Raw genomic sequence first — 13,487 nt, 5'->3', positions numbered from 1 at the left:
GGCTTAGGTTCTCCAAATTCCAAGATTGCTTAGTTTCTTTTAGGATTTTTTTTTTCTTTCTTGTGCACCAACTGTCATGCTGCCTCGACATGAAAGGCTGTGGTTAAACCAGTTCTTGAGTCGACCACATGTAGACGTAGTGCAGTGGAGGAGGGCATGTAAACTTCCTGCACGTGGCAGGGATGGGACATACTACCTGAATACCACTTGAATCTTGCTGACACATGTCAAAGAGCTGACCTCTCTCTATGAAGCTATAAAGAAAGAATCGTTAAACAATATCAGTGAAAAATATATCTTTATTTTTCTAAACTGCAAACAAAACACACTATAAATCTTATACACACAAACATATGAACTGGGAACAAAGATTGCACAACATGTGAAAGAAGTGCAAAATGTAATTGGATATACACGAATGTAGGAATGAATGATGCGCCAATAATAATGAAAAAAATATATTTCTGGTTAGCGTGATGAAGCTGAACATGTATTAAATGTGCATTCATAAGCGCACACTTGCCAGAATTCTTCATGAAACAGCTCAAAATTTAAATAATTATATCATAAGGATTTATAAGGTTTATATGCTGGAATAAAACTGAATGCTGAGGATGAAAATAGACAACAAAGAAAGGGCAAAAGGCGAAGCTATAATGTAAGCCCTCTTCGCAGGCACTTTCACAAACTGCCACACACTTGAACTAGCAACTTGTCGATGTCTTAGTCCTCAGTTCACATTCTCGCTGGCGACTTCCAGCAGTTCTGCGTTGGTGCAGGCGCCAGGGATTGGGCAGTCGTCCAGGCTAAGTCGCTTCCTGAAGTGACGTGGTGTGATGGGACTGGACTGGGCCATGGAAACATTTGGAGCCGCTGGTGTTCCATCCCCGCCTGCTCCAATGTTTGAGACGGTGGTCAGTACAGTGGCAGCTGCGCCCATCGCAGAGCTGTCATCCGCGTCCGCTTGTCGTGACGAGGAACGTGCATCGCTTCCTTTTGGTGTCAGGCCAACTTCTGACGCAGCGCTATGGTGACAGCTATTCGATTCTCTCTCTGGACTCTCCTGCTGCGCCTCCTCACTCCGTGCCTTGGCAACGTGCATATCACCAAACCCTGTTAAGGCAGACTGCTCGTCAGCCACATTGACAATGGCCAAGCCTGCCGATATTTCGGCTATGGCGTTGTCGGTAATTTCATTTTCTGGCTGCACTGACATACTTATCGGCACAACTGCACTCTGATCGATGTCTGTGGCAATCGTATGTAAAGACCATCCACCTTCCTTGGCAGCTTCTGTGTCTGCTTTGTCCTTAGACACTGTGTCTTTGAAGATTGTTGCCTCGCAGATGTCTTCTGTCAGGGTGTTGTCCTCAGCTAGAACAGACAGATCTTCTTCTCCAAATTCAGGTACTTCTGGAAGCATGTCACCATCAAGAACGGTTTGAGAATCTTCATCCCTAACAGTGGCATCCTTTGAAAGCACAACGTCTTGAAGTGTTGCTGAACGATCCACTGCACTGTCCAGAGGTGCAGGCACATTGCAGCGTGTGGCACCATCATGCACTGGCAAGTTTTCTCCATCCAATTTGGCTTCATCTGAAACGTTTCTATTATTATCTACCAGCACACTTGAGCCAGTGCACTCTGGTTCATGAAGTACATCCTCTTTAAGCAAGTCTTCATAGGCTCCACTGCCCTGAGTATCCTTGAAAGCTACGACACCTGGCATTTCATTTAGTGGGTCTTCCTGCTCTTCTAGAGCTTCTTGGGTGATTTCAGCCTCCAAGGACTGGGCAAGTACATCTTGATGTACTGGGATGGCTTCTGCTTCTGAAACTTGTGTCTCCTCGAGAGCCTGTTCAGCTGTACTGCAGCTGGTGGCCGCCACTGCGAGAGATGCGTTATCTGAACTGCCTCCTTCAGCAACATGTTCAGCCAAAAGCTCCGTGAGAGCGCCATCGTCCATGTTGTCTGCTCCTTCAATGGCGGGGGCCTCGGGTACTTCGGTAGGCCCTTCGAAAACAGAGTCATCACCTGCGACATCTCCGCTGTCACCTTCTGAGGCATCTCGCGCGGCCCCCTGCAACTTCTCCAAGACATCCATGCCCATGTCCAGAAGACGAACAACATAGCAGCCATTCCTCTCTTCCAGGAATTCCGCCAATAGAGAGGAGGCCGGCCCTGCATCAGCCAGAAGCTTGAGCTTCTCAGTTGCTTCCAGGGCCAACTTCCCTTCAGGGATATCAAGGGTGCAATTGACGGCAAAGAGGGGTTCAGCCAGCAGTGCATCAGGGAGCTGGCAAATTCCGGCTCGCTCCACAGTGTCAGTGTTTCCATAGTCAACAAACTTGACTAGTGCTTTTGCTGTGCCCCCGGGTTCAGAGTTATTCTTGCCCTCGATAACAGCAATCCTGTACGGAAGATCATCAATCCAGTAGACCATGCAAGGCAGTGACATATCTGCTGGCATGTTTTCATTTAGTGGAACTTCAAGCAGCTGTTTTATCAGAGCCTCCAAGGCATCCAGACGGTCATTGAAGTGAATAAAGAAGTTTGTTGCCGACTCAACGTGGATGATGTGGACGTGAACTTTCTGGTGAAGTGGAACTTCCAGGGTCCTGTACCTCCTCTGAAGTGGGAGCTTGGACTGCAGACTGACGCCATCTAAAGTGAAAAGCCGAACAGTCATCGGCTTTCCTGGCTTCACTGTTTCGACCAAAAGATCCGAGTCCAGGACAAGCTCTCTAAATTTCTGAATAGCACTGACATCATCAGCATCTCTGACATCAGAGAGCTGACATTCAATGCAGAATGGCTCAACACGCAACTCTTCAGAGTCCAAAGACACCACAGACTCCACTATCTCAGCATTTCCATAGTCCACAAAACGAACCTTGAAGCCACCCTCTTCTGCAGGACCTTCAACTGTAGCCCTGTACCAGAGGTTGTCCTCGGAGTAAAGTGCAGCATAGAGAGTGCTATTGTCGGGTGCGTCAATTATGGTGGGAGCATTAGAAGCTAGTACTTCTTGCAGCTTGTCTACTAGGTCGGTGAGAACGTCTAGCTTGGTTGAGGGCAACATATAGAATGAGCGCAGGCTATCAACGTGGCTCACTGTGCAAGCTTCACGACCCTTAGCATCAGCCGGAGAAGGTTCCGTGGTAGGTGCACTCTCTAAGCAAACGGCAGGCTCCTCTGGAGCATCCACTTTCAATGCTTCAGGTTCTGAAGAGACAAATCGATTCTTGAGCGCTGTAGTGATATCCTGGCCTTCCCTAGAAAGCTTCACAGTGACCTCTGGACCCCAGGTCATCACCTCGAGCTCTAGCTCTGCATCTGCAATCATCTCTTTGAACGCACAGAATATGCCAGGAACATGGGCAAGGTCTTTTGCCCCATCCAATTTGCATTTGTAGCAAAACGGCGGCACCTCGAGAAACTCTGCAGCAATGGCTCTAACCTCAGGAACTATGTCAGTGTTGCCATAGTCAACGAACTGCACACACGGGCCATCTCCTGCAACCTTAGCACGGTACCAGGATTCATCCTGTGGGTAGAAGACCACGCAAGGCAGTTTGGGCAGTGGTTTCACAATGGGCTCGGGAGTTTCGACATAGTAAGTTTCAAGCCGCATGGCAAGATCTTCCAGGGCATGCTCTTGTTCCTTGCGCATGACGTAGAAGCAGGAGAGATCTTCGGCGTGCATTACATAAGCTGCCATCTTGCCAGATATTTTTGAAAGTGGAGGATAGCATGGCACAATCGTGTGGCTGCTGGGGCCTGCATGAGGGGGTGGCGGTGCCCCGCAGTGAGAGAAGGGAGAGAGAAAAGCACATTCAGAAGCAGACCCACACCACAACAAACATGCAAGCAAGCAAGCAAGCCACAGCAAGTCATGGCTAGCTATTAGCTTTCACTCCCCAAGAGCAGATGCATGCAGTGAGCTAGGGTAACCTGCAGCATTTAAAGCCATGGGAAGTAAGTCAATTCCTAGAACTAGCAATTGCTTGGTGCCAGCTAAGCAGGAATGCTTAAAGGTGTCGATGAGCCGTGTGCCAACAAAACATGCACCGCCTGTTTAAGCGAGCATGCAATTAAATGTGTCACCATGTCACAATTTTCGGCAGGATATACTAGCTGCATTAATAGAATTTAGGCATTCATATAGCGAAGCATGGAAGATAGCCCTTGATACACCAACTGGAACATTAAAGCTGCAGCGGACATAAATGTCGCTAATGCCGTGCCAATCTTCCACGCAAGAGTGGCCTTACTCTGTTTACACTTATGAGTGCAGCTACAACTATGCTTCCCCTTGTTTGCTCCTGACACCAATGCCAGCACACCACTGCAGTGCGACACAGATGGAAGAGGCTGTGCTCGATTGTTATATCAAGTGAAAGTTGTTTAGCTACTACTTACTGCCAGCTCCTCACTCCTCATGTGGCCTGTAGCCACTGTCCAAGGCATCAGCATCACTGACGTGCAGTTTGTTAGAATTATCAATGGCATCACCACCACTAACTTCATCAGCAACGACACTCTCTTGACAAACATTGCTAACATCAACATTGTCATTTATACTTTTACAACCATTGTGGCCATCATCATCACAACCGTGCTGGTCATGAGCATTGCTTTCATCACGAGAATGAACATCATCATTAGCACTACCATACTCAGCGTCGCCTGTGGTGCCACGACCGCTAACTTGTTGATCATCAGCAACAATTTCATGACCAACATTGTTAACATTAACACTGTCATCGATACTTTTACAACCATCGTGGCCATCATCACTACTTTGCTGGCCATGAACGCTGCTTTCGCCAACAGAATCAACATCATCGTTAGCTCTACCATACTCAGCGTCGCCAGTAGTTTCATGACCGCTAACTTGTTGACCATCAGCAACGCTCTCATGACCATCAATAGTGCTTCTACAATCACCATGGCCGTCAACAGCACTGCCCTGCTGGCCACGGACACTGCTTTCGCCAACACCGTCAACATCATCATTAAAGCTACCATACTCGTTGCGAGCGTGGTCAGGCTCACCCCGATAGAAAGGTGGCCGAGATGTCATCGTAGGGGGCGACGTCCTAGCTGGAGCTGAACTCCTCTCTGGAGGCAGGCTGGTCACTTCACGCTCAGGAGGTACAGATTTGACAGCAGGAGGAGCTGTATCAGCCACAACAGCACTGTCTTCAGGCACGGGTTGGCTTTCCTGCTGCACCTGCTCTGCTGGGGTAGGAGTTTCTTCTGGGATGGGAATTTCTTCAGGAATGGGTGCTTCGTCTGGGATGGGAGTTTCTTCCGGGATGGGAGTTTCCTCTGGAGCTGGGGCACTATCTCGCAGTGGGTGCGCAAAGGTGTCCAAGATATTCACTTCGTTGTCTCCGGAGGTGTCGAACAGGGACCCAATCACCTTCGCAGGTTCCAACTGTTGTTCAACCTGTCAAAGGGCAACACTTGTGAAGAAATAGACATCCTATAACTACCCATGAAGCTTACCCTGTCCTACCTCACCTGACTACTAGCCTACACAGACAACATACACATACTGATGCATGATTTTAAAGGATGCTAAAGAGAGATACTTGTTCAATTTACATTGAAAAATTATTTTTTCGGAACTTTATTTTGTAAATTTCTCTATAAGGGGTTGATTTCACAACAAAAGATGAAGACGAAAGCTCGATCCTTCTTTTTATTTTTGCACTGAAACCCCAGCGCAGGTACACACACCAGCGTAATGTCACGGGAACTTCAAGAGACCTGATAAATGTGTTCTGATTAAACGGAGTTCTGTATACTGAGAAAGAGGTGCAGCACTATATGCCATACACGCTCTTAACACTGTTAGATATGTTAAAGGTATCCTGAATTAAGCTTTGGGCTTGGTGGGGGAAAAAAAAAGAAAAAAAAAAAAAACCTCGGTGGATCGCATACGCTGCTGTGAACATCTCAGCCAAATCTTGCACTCAGGCGTGGAAGATGGGGCTTACAAGCAGAGTGCGAAATCACCTTTTCTCAAACGCTCTCTTTAACAGAGTTCTTACCCTCCCTCTTTTCTAGGTGCTATATTTCGTTATATAGCAGATTCTAATAAACTACTGCTACTGGCTGATAGCTGACATCAATCAAGTAGGGTGTTTAGATCAGTGCACTTCTTCCTAGTGTTACTGTGTATATTAATTGATGCAGTTTAACAAACGGGCTGAAGTAAGCAAAAATCTGCATTTCAAATTTTGATAGGAATTGCATACTTCCAAAAGTGCGACTATCATACTATCGTTTGCTAACGCTCGTCTGCACCAGCCCCCATAGGAATAAAACTTTAGCCACACTGCTTATCACTGTCGTAGCCATCGGTTCTTGCTAATTTCCATTAGGCTTGAATTAGCTTCTAACCATGCAAAGTGTAAGGTCAGATCAGATGTACGCTTGCCAGCGGGTGCACACTTCTAGTCACTCCTGGCTAGACGCCTTGGCAGACTTAATTTCATGATGCGCTGTCGATAGCACTTCAAAATGAGCAATTTGGATGTGGCTACAATCCATTTGTCAAGCCGGTGCAGGACATAGCTGGTCTGCATGGCAGCACAGCCAGAATGGAGCAAATGAGCGGGAATGTGCACTCCATCCGTGTCGTAAACATACTTAGCCACTACAGTTGCACGTAGCTGCGTCTCACATAGCGTAGCATAGATGCTGTGGCCAATGTGAAGTGCTGTAACGAGTGTGCTCGGTGAGCTCCTGCAGCTCACTGAGGAAAACAGCGTGCTCTGATCGGCACCTGTGGGTGGCATGACTCAAGGCCCTAGCGCCAACATCTGATGAATAGGTCGTCTAGTTCCTGAGTTGCACACGCTCGAGGTGTGTCGCCACCATGGTTGAAGCTCAGTATGTTAGGAATACCTTCAACGTGAATCCAGAGTGTGGCATCCATCGCTTAGCTGATGCGCGCGGCCGACATGCTCTCACAATTAAACACGAAGATGAAGTTTGTTCAACCCTCGGAAATGATGCGATTGTCGTAGAGGTAAGTGCGAAAGGAAATGTGCTACTCATGTAGTAAGTAGAGCACTTTCTTTAGGGCACTTCTACATTGTTTATAGTGAAGCTATTTCGATATCAGATAGAAAAAGACTCGTAGATACTGAAAATGATATTTTCAAAAAATTAAATTTTGTGGACATTTTTTGCGGTGTGAAAGCCGCATTCCCTCTTAAAGGGAAGCTAAAGGTATACATTAAGTCAAGCAAAAGTGATTAGTGCTCAGGAATATCTAAGACGTCAACACTATCACAAACAAAGCTTTTGTAACGCAGAAATTAAGGTAAATGCACGGCATGTTTGGAGACTCTCGCGGGACATTGAAGTACTAGCCCGAAGGCACTACTCATTATAATTTTGTCACCAGTACTCAACCACTCGTAATAAAAAGATCATTGTGCTGCATCATGAGATGAAAGGATATGCTATTTGTCCAGTTCTTGTTGATCTTTAGAAAAAAGAAATTGGCATTACCCCTGATGACGTCAGCAGTGTTCAAAAGGTTTCGTCTTCACTCAGCACAGTCCACGTTTTTCTGTTTCAGCAGTTTTATTATTGTGTATTGCTACGCTGGTTCTGCTGGCTCGCAAAACACATACAAGCTGCAACTAGGAGAGAGTGCCATGTCCATGCCACTTGAGCAAGAGCAGCTCCAGAGGTGAATTTAATGCTCTGTCTTGGCTCAGTTTCTTCATGACCGCACATTTCCATGCGAGTGCGGGTGATTCGAATTGAGCTGATGGCATCAGTTGGTTAGACGGCGCGGGAATGGTACAATATTTGGTTTAAGGTAGTTTCATGATGAATTAGGTGCTGATAAGTAGAGGAAAGGTAGTTTATCACATATACAGCCAAAATATGCAGTTTTCTAAATACAGTGTTATCTGCGAGTTTTTGGTTTTCGAAGGCCGCATGCTCCTGAGGGTCAGCATCAAGCTTGCGAAGGTTTTAACGTCTTTAAGAAGCAAGGAATCTCAAACTCAATGGATGACATGCTGTTAGTCATTAACAGTGACAAAAAGCTCCAACAGTGATGATGACAAACATCAAGCATGAATTCCATTCTGTGAAGGTAAAATTGTGAAAGTAAATTTTTTTTTTTTAAATATGAAAGTTGGGTGCATACTGCCTTTCCTTAATGTAAACATAGGGTGTCTATTAGATTTGAGAGCACATAATTTATTCACTTTCAATCTGTAAAAGCTTGGTGCCTGTTTGATTCAGGGGCTCAACAAAATTGGGTGAATGTGGTGCAAGCACACACACATGACCCTGCCCTAATGTAAAAGGACACACTATGACATAGTTGGAGACTTGACGAAGGCTCGGCAAATTTCCATGTGGGCCAAGGCTTACATTTAAACTTCACGCTTTTAAAACCCAGGTAAAGATTACAGCAAAGGTTTTGCCTCTACACTGGATGGCATAGTAGGCTGGCATGGAGTGCAGCTTAATAGTGAACTTGAAGGTTAGCAACAAACGACCGCCATGCAGGCAACAGTGTAGAATGCTGACCTGCAGCACAAGCTCCTTGTACAGTATTTTTGCTGACAGTTCGGAGGCGTCGGCAGGAAAACTGCAGCTGAGGACACACTGGAATGCATAGCCAGGCTGGGTAGTCAACTCTGGCGGTATTTGTTTCACCTGAAGAGAAAGGGAATGTAAAAAAAAAGTATTAGAGGGAGAGAGAGAGAGAGAGAGAAAAATCAAACAGGCAAATCCTGCAAGATTTTTGGTTGGTTGTGTAAATTACTTCTATCATCATGCTCCTCAGAAGGCATTGGTCCATCCTGAAATGATCTAGTCAGTCACAGTAATGGCCAAGCTCTATAGCTTCGTATCACTACAGTATCACTGTATCACTGCAGTGGTAAGCTGGAACATTCATACCAAGGCCCTGACACAGGATTGTGAAAAAAATTATTCTTGTGAAGCATGGGGATATAGGCACAAAATTAAAATCTGCATTACCTTTTGCAACATACATTTGTGGACTAAGTGCTCTTTTGAAAACATTTTTGGACTTTACAGTGTCTGATGCATTAACTCCGAAATTTTCACGCATCTTGGACCAATATTTTGGTCGTAATGGTGTTTTATTATAGCACGTTGGCAAGTTGTATGCTTACTGATGAATGTGCAAAAATGAGCCTTTTTAAGTGACGCGCAGTTGCCGTTCTAAGTGTCTGATCACAGCCACCTTAGTCTTGTTTGAAAGAGCCACCCCTGTTTAGTTTTTGTGCCCCTGATACTCTGTGCACCGAATGGCCATGAATACCATGCCATTGGCGGATTTTCGGCGGCGTCTGCTTGGGCATGCGAAACTTGGCACGAGAGGATGTCAAATTCGGTTTGCTACAAGCCATAAATTCGGCGAACAGAAGAAACCAGGGATATTAGGCGGAGACGCTCCTCGAAACAACCTTTTATTTATTACTTGTACTAGGTTTCAAAATTCAGCCAATTTTAGTTTTCTATGCAGACTTCAAAGATCTCATTACTTTTTGTGTAGCTGTTATACTTTCTGAGTTATGTGATGCACAATGAAAGAATATAGTCATCTTTGAGGGCACTTTTTTATGTACAAAATTTTCACAAAAAGCACTGTGCTGTAGCTTCTTTAGCTCTTTGCAGATCATAAAATGCTGATATCTAGTGAAACAGCATGTACAATTACTGAAACTATGCAAAAAGATTACAGCATTTCCAATAATTTGTTTTTCTCGATTCTCTGAAATATAACCTTGTCCTTTTGCAACTGCTGCTGCGAGATTTTCAAAGAGAATTTCAAGCAGGTATCAGCACTGTCTAAATCTTCAGGAGTATGTATGCCAAATTTCATTAGCATAAGACAATTATAAATGTTTAAGGGTATTCTCATGTGATTGTGGAAAAAATTAGTTGAAGTGTCCATTTTTTTTTTTCTTCATAGTTGCAGTTGTTGTAGATAGATGCTGTTTGAATAGATATTCGCACTTAGTAGTCTACAAAGAGCTCAATGAGCTATCGCGCAAAACTTGTAATGAAAATTTATTACACAATAAAGTGCCCACAAAATCACTATTTTACCATTGTGTAGGGCATAACTCAAGAACTATGGTGGCTACACAGAAACTTATGGCATTTTTTAAATCTGCTTGTAATGCTCTATAAGTGGGTGGATTTTCAAATCTCTAGTACAAATATTTAAGAAAAGCTTTTTCAAGGTGTGTCTCCCTTGAAACTTTCGAAAAATGGACAGTGCCTTTGGAAGATGCCGGCAATAGTTTGCTACCCATGCCGAGCACCGCCGAAGCCTCCCCCCGTTACTGTGGAATAGGCTTAGCAGATGAAAGCTTTTCTGGCAGTTCTAGCACAACTACTGCAGCCGAATGATTTGGAGAAAGTGAAGAAGGCTCAAGAAAAACTGCAAAACTGCCTAAATGCCGGCTACCAAACGAAAATTGGATTTTCTTGCTCATGTTGACGCCGCCGCAGCTGGCTTGCATGTGATGGAGGCGCGCTTTGTCATCGTAAACCTTGATTCTATAAATGCTCTGCTGTTTTACGCAAAGTGCAAGTTAAGGTGCGGCAGTGGGCAAAGGTGAACGCGACTGTGGTCTCACCATAGAGATAGTCATCTAGTGTGCAATCTGCGGTGATGCCGCGTCAACCAAACATGCAACCCATTCCTCGGGAACAATCTCACTGCGTGCAAAATGCGGAGCAGTGGTAATTGACAAATGACACAATTTTCTTTGTTTCTTTCTTTCCTTTTTTTTTTTGATAAACGTTTCACACTGTGGCAGGCATTCTGGGGCATACTAGCCTGTTACAAGTGGCAACATGTAAATGCTGCATTATATCCCTGAGTAAATCAAGCTGTCTGTTTTCCTCAATATTATCAAAACAAACTTTTCACTCAGCCTGCTTGTTTGTGGCAACAATATCTCAAGATTTAGGATAGCTAAAGCTGTTATTTTCTTGTTCCTGCTACATATAGCTAAATGCATAAAGCTTGTAATGCTGCAAGCAGATTACTATGGGGCTCAATTCTGAATGAATTCTGAATGTAATTATATAAAGTTTTTAGTGTAGCAATGAGTAAAGTTTGTTTCTTCTTGCTTATCTTTCTCAAAACATAATTTTTGGTCACTTTGCTTATATGCTGCATCAATATCTTTGGACCTAAGACAGCTACAGCTATTATTTATTTTTTTTTTTTTTTGCAGCACAAAGTTAAATGTGTTGGGAAGACAACGCTTAGAGCAGATTTCATTTTCAGCTCCAAAATTATTTACATTTGTATTTGCTCTTATTATTGACACTGTGGACACAGTACTTTAGTGGGCTGTAAAATAACAAATAATTGTTAAACTTCGAATCAGTTTCCAACGTTGCTATCTTTATGCACTGTAGTAACCAGCTATATCTTGCAAAAGAATGGAAAGTTGGGCGAGTTCGTACAGTAACATGATCTTGGATTGTAGCGCGAAGTGAACACGGACACAGAAAGGAGCAGACAGGACGAGCGCTAACTGTTAGCGCTCGTCCTGTCTGCTCCTTTCTGTGTCCGTGTTCACTTCGTGCTACAATCCAAGAGCTACATCTTGATTGCAACTTTCCCTTGAGCAGGTAAATTTGAACTGTTTCAGCAAACAATAGAAGGTAATACTAATTATCCCGGCAACTAGTACAGTCGACTCCTGTTAATATGAAGTTCACGGGGACCGCAAAAAACTTTGAATTAAACAAACTTCCAATTAAGCACAAAGCACAAAAACAGCACTTTATTGGTAGCGAAATCGAGTATTTTCTCTAAGAAAAATAGTCGGTCATCTTGCTCTGTTTCTTCTTGCCGAATCGCGCTGCTGAAAGCAAGTTCTGCAGACTGTAAATGTGGCGGAACGCTTCTTCCGCGTTACCTTCAGCGGCAAGGAAGTGCTCCGCGAGAGCAAGGCCCGCAGCTGCATCGACAGCCTTAAGTGGCGGCTCGTCTTCAACGTCATCGTCGCTTTCCTGGGTCGCTTCCTGGGGCCGAATAATCTCCACCATCTCTTTATCTGTTAGTGCACCGCACGTTTCGACTGTCTTGTCTACAGCGACGTAATCTTCAAAATTGACATCCCCGAGAGCATCACCAAAATCAGTGCTGTCAAGCTTGCTTGTTGACGCTTCCTCCAATGAAATTGCAGAGGCATCCTCCGAAGAAGCTGTCACAAAACTGCAAGCCCTGAAGCAGTTTGCGATTGTTTCTTGCTTCACACGATCCCATGCTCGCGCTAACATGTGAATGTCACTGAGCAGGCTCACCTTGTACTTTGCGGAATTATCCATGCACAAAATCATGCGCTCGAGGAGGCGCCACCTGTACAGGAACTTAACATTCTTGATGATGCCTTGGTCCATTGGCTGCAAAACAGCTGTTGTGTTTGCAGGCAAAAATGCAAGGTGTATTGCACTTAAGGCTGGCACATTCACCTGAGCACTGCAGTGATCCACAAGGAACAACACCTTACGGTTCGAAGAAGCAAACTTGCGGTCCAATTGCGTTATCCAGCTATTGAAGATTTCGGCCGTCATCCACACTTTCTTGTTCGACTCATAGTCCACAGGCAGTGTCTTTATGCCTTTAAAACACCTCGGTTTGGTGGCTTTCCCGATCACAAGTAAGCGACATCATTCCATGTCAGTCATGTTTGCCGCGATCAGCACCGACACCCTCTCCTTGCTGCGTTCGCCCCCAGCACAGTCGTCGTCCTTGAATGTCAGGGTCTTCCCTGGTAGAAGCCGATAGAAAAGTGCAGTCTCATCTGCAGTGAAGGTGTCTTCCGGTCTGTATTCGCAGAGATATTCATGCAGCTTTCCGTCCTTCCACGTGGCGCATGCTTCCTGGTTAACGGACGCTTTTTCACCACACACGCTCTTAAAGGGACACTAAAGGTTACCAGAAAGTCAAGTTAAAGCGATAAAGCAATGCTCTAGAGCGCCTAAGGCGTCAATGTAATCGCGAACAGAGCTTTAGTAACCGAGCAATTGAGGTAAATGCATGACACGATTTGAGACCCCCCAGCGACATTCCGGTACTAGCCCGATGACGAAAGCACTCCTCATCATAATTTATGTCACTAGTACTCAACTACTCGTATTAAAAAGATCACTTCATTATAAGACGGAAGAAAATGCTACTTGTCTACTTCTATTCAATTCTAAGAAAAAAAATAACGTTTTGACATTACCCTTGAGTATAGCATGGGTGATCGAAAGGTTTCGTTTTTGCTCGACTCTGCGCGCTCGACTTTGCGCCGGGCGCGCTTTGGAGTTTCAGTTGTTTCTTTATCGCGTCGTGCTGCGGTGGTCTTGCTGGCTCGCGAAACTTGCATTTGGAACAAGCAGCGAGAATGCCACGTCCATGTGATGTCGTGGGATGCACGAACAGTCCGCGGAAC

General features: G+C 44.9%; 1 protein-coding gene across 2 annotated transcripts in view; it reads right to left on the bottom strand.

Moving 5' to 3' along the window:
- Positions 1-281: 281 nt before the first annotated feature.
- Positions 282-13,487, bottom strand: part of LOC142557633 (uncharacterized) — a 72,210-nt gene continuing 59,004 nt past the window's right edge. For both annotated transcript variants that reach the window (XM_075669603.1, XM_075669604.1), the window contains 3 exons: positions 8,575-8,703; positions 5,059-5,455; positions 282-3,780 (listed from right to left, as the gene is read on the bottom strand). In XM_075669603.1, the coding sequence (XP_075525718.1) occupies positions 731-3,780; positions 5,059-5,455; positions 8,575-8,703 (3,576 nt within the window). In that variant the 3' untranslated portion in view covers positions 282-730. The remainder of the gene's footprint in view (positions 3,781-5,058; positions 5,456-8,574; positions 8,704-13,487) is intronic.

This window comes from Dermacentor variabilis, chromosome 9 (genome assembly GCF_050947875.1).
Source record: "Dermacentor variabilis isolate Ectoservices chromosome 9, ASM5094787v1, whole genome shotgun sequence".
Classification (NCBI taxonomy): Eukaryota; Metazoa; Arthropoda; class Arachnida; order Ixodida; family Ixodidae; genus Dermacentor; species Dermacentor variabilis.
The sequence above is the reverse complement of the archived record's forward strand: the minus strand, read 5'-3'. Positions and strand labels throughout refer to the sequence as shown.